We start from the raw sequence: 9,078 nt of genomic DNA on the forward strand, positions 1-9,078 counted from the left end.
GATGTTGTCTCTTAATGAAACTATTAAGAATTAAACAAACAACCCCGAAGTGTTTAGTAAATGACTGCTTAATATAACTATTATTTATTTGATTATGTCTATAAAGATATTTTAAATATTTAGTAAATAATTACAAGAAAGAGAAAGAAAGTAGTAAATAGATTTATGATACACACATTTTCTAATTTATGACATAAAATAATTAATTACAATAAAAACAATCCCAAAATGAAAAAAAAAGACTGATTATTTTTTTATAAATAAAACCAAATAAAAATCTTTTAATCATAAATTAAAAAAAAAAAAAAAAGAGAAATCGTATTCTCGTGGGAAACCCATGATACCTGCTGTCACATTATCACACCGACACAAAAATGGAAAAAAAAAAAAAAAAAATCAAGCGAAAGCCAACCACGAAAAACAGATCGCCATGACCACCGACGCCACCAACCTTCCACCACCACTTGCCGTCTGATCCGCCGCATCATCGTCGGAGTAATCGTCGGAAGAGTCTGGTCCTGGAGCCTCCGCATCGTCCTCCGTCGTTTCGCCCTTCTTCGCCGCCTTCTTCTTCTTCTTCGCAGCCTTTGGTGCAGGTGCCGGCTCGTCCGCCTCCACCACACCTTTAAACAGCTCTCGAGGCATCAAAACCTTGTCGATTGTGTAAATTGCGATGGGCTCATCGTCAACCACCGTTCCGCTTATCGTCGCCGTCGTCACTTTCGTCTTCAATGTCACATCGTTGCCGTCGTTTTGTACTGTGAAGTCATACTTCTTTTTAGCTCCTTCCGTCGCTAAAGTGTTCATCAGTCCGTTGCTAGATCTGAGCATTCCCATGGAATTGTAAACCGGAACACCGTGATAAAGCAACAACGATATCTTCTCCGACGCCGTCAGGTTCTTGTATTTTGGTGCGAATGCAGCAATAGCGTCGTCTCCTGGACAAAACACAGTTACTCCGCCGTCGGCACTGCTTAAAAACGTTCCGATTGCTCCAGAAGAAGTTAACAGATCGTGAAACGCTTGACAACCGTCTCGTTGTAACAACGAAGTTAAGTTCAGATCTGGAGCAGCAGTCGGAGCCTCCGCCTCCGGCGACTGTAGAATCGCACTGATCTGAATGACGGAGATGTTGTAAGGCATCTCCAAAACAGACTTGACATAAACGGTATCTTTTTGACTCGGATTGTCTTCGGGAGTGAATCTAACTTTACCGCCTTTGACGTCGGTGATATGAACGTAACCGGCGGTTCCTGGAGCTTCACCGGTGGCCTGATACATAGTGGCGGTGGAGGTTGAGCCTTTCGTGACCTGGTGGAGCTTTTTGGAGCCGAAGTAGTCAGCGAAGACATGGAGAGAGAGAACATTTTTTATAGTCTGAATCGACAGACCTTTGGAAATCAACGACGACATTGCCGCATTGTCGACGGCGCAAACGGTGATGGTCTGTCGGCGGTTAATTTCATTTGCGAGGTGAGTGATGGTGAGGTAGTGGTTGAAAGTGGAAAATTCAGGGTGTTTGGCGAGGATGCGGGTGATGTTGTGGCCGTGTACGGCGGCGGACAGAGACAACAGGAAGAGGACGGAGAGAGAAATCGCCGACACCGTCGCCATTGCTGCCGGAGCGGTGTTGACAGACGGAGGTGAAGGATAAGCAGGCAAAGGTGAGTGGTCTCTGTGTGTGTGTGTAAAGTGTATTTATATATCCATGTGGAATACCTGATTGCTCTGCCAAATGCCAATAACCTTTTTTTATTAATTTAAAATAAAATAAAAATAATTATTATTTAATTTAATTTGTTAAAAACAATTATGGTACCAAAATTATTTTCCAATGATGTTTTTCTGTCGCCTCTTTGGCTTTATAAATATTAATAATTAAATATTTGGATTTAATAAAAACGTTTTTATATATTTTTAAAATAAATAAATGAAGGCAGAAGGGTGTGAAGGAAGTGAAATCCAGACTGTCCATGAAATTATTTGCGGGAACCCATCACCATCAATGCTACATTACATATATTTTGCTTATTTTAATTAGTTTTAATGAATAATTAATAATGTAATTAATTTAATAATCTAGGTTAATTGTTCTAATGTCCACATCACACCCTCCCACTATTTGCTATTTTCATTTGACCCCTTCTTCTTTGGTGGTTATTGCCATATTTGGTTTTACACATTTATATAATTACCAAAATCCTCCCTCAACTATGGATAATTTATAATTTTGATAACTGAATCTATTACATTTTACGGGACGGTTGGTTTGATAAAATGGTTTTGAAAGATTCAGATTTCATGTAAAAAATTTGAATCAGAGGGATTTGGATTTGGATTTGAAATGTTTGACTTGTAAGGATTTGGATTTATGACACCTTTTTATTAATTGATTATCATAAAACAAATATTTTAAACATATTTTAAAATATTATTACATATAAATTGTCCGAAGCCCTATGAAATACCAATCATTCTTGTGTGTAGGTGCTCAAAAACCTGACCAACCCGATCAATCCAACCCAACGCGAAATAGTTCAACTCGAAACAACCCGATGTCTAATCGAGTTGTAAAATTTTCAAACCATAGGTATTGGGTTGATATTGAGTTACCATTATTTGAACTCAACCCAATCCAACCCAGTGAACCCGATATTCTTTTATTTATTGGATTTAATATAATTGTTGAATTTATATTAATATATACATTAGACAATTACCCTATCACGTATGCTCTTTATATACATATATTTTCAATCTATCTATATCTCTATATAACTCATTCGTGTACTTGTTCAGTAATTGTGAATATATATATGTAAATTGAGAAAAATAACTGAATATGATATACGTACGAAGTATGGATAAGTTGTATTAAATGGTTGATGATAAAAAAGAAATTATTAGTAGAGAAATAACATATTCAATGTTAGAAAAATATTTTAATGTATTAAAGTATCAACCCGACTAAACTGACCAACCCGTACGGTTTGGGTTGGGTTGCAATTTGGTTTGGGTTGGGTTGGGTTAAGCCTTCAAATCGCACATATTGGATTAAGTTGTTCAAATGTCTTCAATCCGACACATGAGCACCCCTACCTGTGTGATTACAAAATCCTATGTTTAAAGGATTTCAATGGAATCTTGAGATTTCAAATCTAAAAAGTCATTAAAATCAAACATGAGATTGAAATGTACTTTAATTTCAAATCTAATCTAATTCAATCTTGCAAACCAAAGGAATACCTTATTGTTTTTGCTGAAACATATAAAAAACATGCAAAGACTATTTACTTACAATAAAAAAAGAATCGTAACCACAAGGGTGGTGCCTGATTGATTTGAACTTGACTTCAAAGGTCAAAAGTACCAGAAGGTCCCAAGTTCAAATCCAAAGAGGAATAAAAATCCCCTTGTGGCCACGGAAGTTCAAATGCGGTGACTCCGGACTATCTGCAAAGCAGGTGATCGTCCTGAGATTAGTTGGCTCGCATAGCGGGTTAAGAAAAAATCGTTTATACTTTCATTCATCATCAAATCTTTGCATCGATAATTATTTTTACGTCGTATAAGACGCTTAATGAGAAGGTTATGTAGTGTGTTGGGCGGAAAAGTGATATATTTCATAGTTAGAGGAGCATAGTTGCTATAATCTCATTAGTTTAGGGGTAAAAAAGTAAAAATTAATTGCCGGTGGTGGGGTCCAACTAAGTGTCGGTAGCAATATTTAACAACCTCCTTTTTATTTAACCTCATATCTGATCAGAAATACTTATTAATTGTAAATTTTATTTGTAGAAAACCGGATATGTTTTAGTTTATAGTTTTATGTCATGCATCTTTACGAGACCCTTTTCAATGATTACGTCATTTTAAAAAATCAGATATGTTTTAAACATAAATACCCTAATAATCGGTTGAAGTATTAATCGGTTATTATGTTAATTTGATAAGTAATGTGGTATCCAACTCAAAATAAAATTTTATTGAGTTTTAAATTCAAAAAGTAAGTCAAATCACTAGCCACATCAGCATGGTAACCAGTTAATGCTTCAATCGGTTATCTAAATACTTAAATGTTTAAAATTTTACATCTTATATACCAAAATAAAAGTTTTAAAAGTATTTTTTTCAAAGTATAAATCAAGTTAAAATACGTTGTTTTTTTAATATAATTTGATAAAATAATAAAATGAAAATAATAAGGAAATATAATAAAAAAGTGACGGTTGTTTTGCCAACTATCACAAATTGCCAGACTGTACATGCCACGACTAACCGTTGGCATAAAAAACCAAAATCTAACGTTTGCTTCTTTAATTGGGTTGTTGTAAAATAAAATATTATTATTATTATTATTTATTATTTTGTTTGAAATAATTCATGCATATTTGTCTTTTGGGCAAATCTCTTAATAATTTTATTAAGAAATAATTTTTTAAATTGTTAAAAAGATAAATCTTGTTTGATAAAAAAAAAATATGTTTTTTAATGGTTCTAAAACCCTCTGAACGATTTTGTATCATGAGTTTCTCTTAACCATTCAGCACCCTAATTTCATTATAAACAATTATCAAATAATTATATCTCATTTTGCACTATATCATGAGAAGCTCTTAATAATTCTGTACCAAACCATTCATCAACTGAAAAACAACCCCTCACTTTTATTTAATATAATAATTGTTTTTTTCTCATTTAATGTTTTCAAATGTTCACTGTGATATATTTCTTAACTTACTTTACTTGATAAATGAGATTTCAATTTCTTTAATATCGATTCAAATTACGTTTTTTGATGTAATCAAGAACTACGATTAACAACTTGATTTTCTTAAGTATATAATATTTATATACGACAAATGAATATATGCATCCTTCTCTCTTTGATGAGATAGTTTAAATCTTTGACCTCCTGATAAGGTATGCTTTATAGGTTACTCATACACTGCTTTGCTAAAACTTTTTACTGATTTCACAACTTGATATTCATATTATTAATAGTTACTGATCACTAGTCAAAAGTGGTACGAGATTACATTTGAATACCATGGTATTATAGTGGAACTTAACTTACAATATCGTACATCAACCGAGTTTGCATATTTGGTACGGTATTACCAAACGATTATAATTGATACAGTTAATACACATGTCGGTTGGTTTAATTTAATACAAAATTGTCACCCCTAATTATAGTAACCTAATTAAATTAGTTTTAGTACACAAGTTTTGTCCATTCTATTGTTCTTACCAAATAAAGTAACATTAAATTCATTTTAATATTAAAGCTAGAAGTCAAAAAGTCACTATTAAAAGTTTTATTTTGATGAAATAATTGCAACAAATAATAAATTATTATTTACTTATATTAATTACCTAATATCATTATTGTATTTAACCAAGATTTGACCTTCTAATCAATCTTAACCGTTGATTACTAGGAATTGAACTTGATTGGAATTTAGTTCAACGTTCACAAATATATACCCTCTATCTTAAATAATTATATGATAACCTTAAAATGTTGTTTTTTAAAGTAGTTGATGTCTGATAGTTTAGCTGATGAATTATTACATTTGATAAAATCTAGCTGATAAGTTAGTTGAAAAGTATAAAATAATAATAAAAAAGACATGTAAAAAGTTAGTCAATTTTAATATTTTGTAATATAACTAAAACAAATCACTAATCTATACTACCTTATAAATCAGATTTATCAAATGTCTTAAAAACAATTTTTAATGTATAAAGTACTATACATTTATGTAGAAAGTCTTAAAAGTCTTAAAAACAATTCATAATGTATTAAGTACTACTACTTTATACATTTAATCTTAAAATCTCTTAATCTACAATTAAAATAACAATTAAAGTGTCAGGAGGTCCCAAGTTCAAATCCAAGGAGGAACAAAAATCCTCTTGTGGCCACGGAGGTTCAAATACGGTGATTGCGGGCTACGTGCAAAGCAGGTGGTCGCCCTGGGATTAGTCGGCTCGCATAGCGGGTTGGATATCCAGGTTCATTAAAAAAATAACATATAGTACAAGTTACCAATGCACATTATTACCTTTTCTTTTCATGTTTCCAAGATATTTTTGACACATTTCACTCATACCTTCACCCTCTCATACCACTATGTCTTCTCCCCATCCCCCAAGGTGAGTTTCAAACTGATATTTATCATGAGTTATTAAAAGTTCTCTCATTCAATTGTTCTAGAACTCTTAGTCTCACTCTCGATCCCAATCTCTTGATTCTTTACTCTTGGTGTAAATCAAACACATTTGTGAAGTCGTTTATATATGTTGGATTTTAAACTATCATACAGTTTTTTTTTTCATGGATAGACTTTAATTGAAATCATAACTCTTATTTATTCAAATTGTATTAATATATAAAAACTAAGTGTAACTTATATCATCATTAAAATTCAAAATCGCTAAAATTCACGGCTCCTGCCGCATTGCACGGGTACACAACTAGTAATATAAAATATTAATTAATACAATCAAAATCATAAATAAATTAAATAATACAATATGTTAATTAATAAAATTTCAACTTGATTATTAATTATATGTATATTACAATATTATAAATTTTGGATTTGTATAACCAAACACAAATTTTATTAGAAAATCTATATTAAATGATGATTTATGTATGAATAACAATTATATTTCAGATAGACGGATTATTAGAAAAAAAACTGGCAGAAAACTCATTCAGCTTATTGAAACTTATCAAGATTTTTCTAATAAGCTCAAAAAATAAGTTAGCTTATGGTTGTCAAATATGACCTAAATAACACTTTTACTCTTAACAATTAAGAGGATTTTTTTTATGATTTTATAATTAAGAGTAAAATGAGAAAATAAAAAATTACTTTTAAAAAAAGTGAAGTTTTATTGTAAGATAAATTAAAATAAAAATATAAACCAAAAAGGGAGGAAATATTAATTTTAAATATGGGTTTTGTGTATTTTGTAATGTGTCTCCTGACCTAATCCTACAAACAATTATTTTGAGGCCCAAAATTATTGGATCCAATAAGAGAAGCCCAAGTTCCAAACTTACTCTATTTGTTCTCTTTGCAGTTTGCACATCTTAAAGGGATTGAATAAAATTACAATCACTTCTAATTATTATTAAAAAGGTACCCGTGCAATGCATCAAGATACATCTTGATTTTAATATTTTATTTTATTCTTTATCTTAGTCGATGTTATGGTCTTATGTGATTTTGAGAAAGCGATAATGTTTTTATTTTTGAATAAAATATAAATTTAAAGATTTCATAAAAAAATTGACAAAAATATATTGATATTAGTATCAAAGTAACTATTTAAAATTCCTTATTTTTTGTTTAATTTTTTATTTAATTTTTTTTAATATAATTTAATTTAGGTTTAATAACGAAGTAATTTATATTTGGTTTAATAATATGATTTTCTTATAAATATAATAATTAATTATTTTGTTAGAACTCAATAATTATCCTAATTATATTTTAGATTTTTTATATTTTAAAATGAAATGTTTATCTTCTATTTGATTATGTATATCTATTGTTAGTTATACGAATTCAAACATCGAGCTTTAATAAGTTGTATTTATGCATAATTTACTTGTAATCTTGAATTTTAAGTAATATGCATAACAAATGATTTTTAAGAGTTTTTGTCAAATGCTTTATAATATAGTATAAATTACTTTAAGGGTTGGGCTCACGTGAAACCAGTATGTTTTCGTGAAACCCATGAGACCACTTTTTTACACTTGAAACTTCACAGCAAAACGCTGTCCGAACCTTCACAGCGTTTTACTGTAAAATTTCAAGTGTAAAAAGGTGGTCTCACGAAAACAGGTTGGTCTCACGTTATCCCAAGTCTACTTTTTAAATGGATCAAATATCATCAAAATCGAACTCAATTTTGCAGGAAATCTAACAAATAATTATTTGAGTTATGATCAAGAAAATACCGAGAGTTTGAAACTTTCATGGTATAGAAGAAGGTGATTAATGTTAACGGTTGGATCGATTGAGAAAGACGGTTAATATATCGTATTTTCATCGAACTTGTTGCATGAAAACGTACTTTTGATGGAAATCCAAGTTATTTAAACAATTTATTGACTTTTTCACAAGTCAAACTATTTATTTGCAACTGAGTGGATTTTAAATGGAAATCGAAGTTAAAAAGAACTTAGTATATGTATGTGTAAAATTGTATTGCCTACAGTTTGGTGTCAAAAACACTACGAGCATGTATTTTTTTAGATTACGCTTGGTTTTACCTGATGCATTATTCCGTTTATTGTAACATAGGCACCCCTGAAAACATCTCAATACAGATGACGATGGATTACATTATCTCCACACATATTATGTCGAGCTTGACCTTTGTGTGAGAAACCTTGTCCCATACAGGGGACTCAAAGAAATTTAACCACCTAATAAACACCAATCTTTGAGCATTAAATGAATCATTTAAGAGATTGGGCCTTGGTGTGTGGGTGTTTCACATGGTGGTTTTACATTATACATATATACATTTAAAGGTCAAAGATGGGCCTCGGCTTGGGTCACTTGATCTGATAAGAGATTAACGTGCGCTTGACAATTACGACTCTTGAGATGGCAAACCTACATATATGTATATTCGTTTATGGGAAAGGGGTTACGAAATCCTTTCTTTCTCTTACGTTTTTGACTCTAAAATCCATCCCAAACATCCTTTATTTCGCTAGATTTAAGTACAAAACTTGAATTCGATTGTTGTATCCTCAGAATAAAACCAATTCTACCGGTGAATTGTTGTCTTTGGACACTGCATCCGTGCAGGCCTCAGTCGGGATCAAATTTTTTCACGAAGAATCTGCAAGTTATAAGTAAGGGTGTTAAAAAAAACCGTTGGACCGCTCAAACAGGCCGAACCATTTTTGGTGGTTTGGTTTGGTTTGGAAAATAGCAAAACTGGGTGGTACGGTCTGGAACCTTTTTTGAGCGGTTTGGACCAAACCAAACACCAAATATATATCTATATATATATATATATATATATATATATATA

The 9,078-nt window shown here is 31.3% G+C and overlaps 1 protein-coding gene across 1 annotated transcript; it reads right to left on the reverse strand.

Moving 5' to 3' along the window:
• Positions 1-269: 269 nt before the first annotated feature.
• Positions 270-1,656, reverse strand: LOC112500986 (fasciclin-like arabinogalactan protein 2). Its single transcript, XM_025104609.1, has one exon. It carries the CDS (start codon positions 1,612-1,614, stop codon positions 397-399), a length of 1,218 nt encoding a protein of 405 aa, XP_024960377.1. The 5' UTR covers positions 1,615-1,656; the 3' UTR covers positions 270-396.
• Between the last annotated feature and the right edge of the window lie 7,422 nt (positions 1,657-9,078).

The sequence above is a fragment of the Cynara cardunculus genome, assembly GCF_001531365.2.
Source record: "Cynara cardunculus var. scolymus isolate 2C chromosome LG 17, CcrdV1, whole genome shotgun sequence".
NCBI classification, from domain to species: domain Eukaryota; kingdom Viridiplantae; phylum Streptophyta; class Magnoliopsida; order Asterales; family Asteraceae; genus Cynara; species Cynara cardunculus.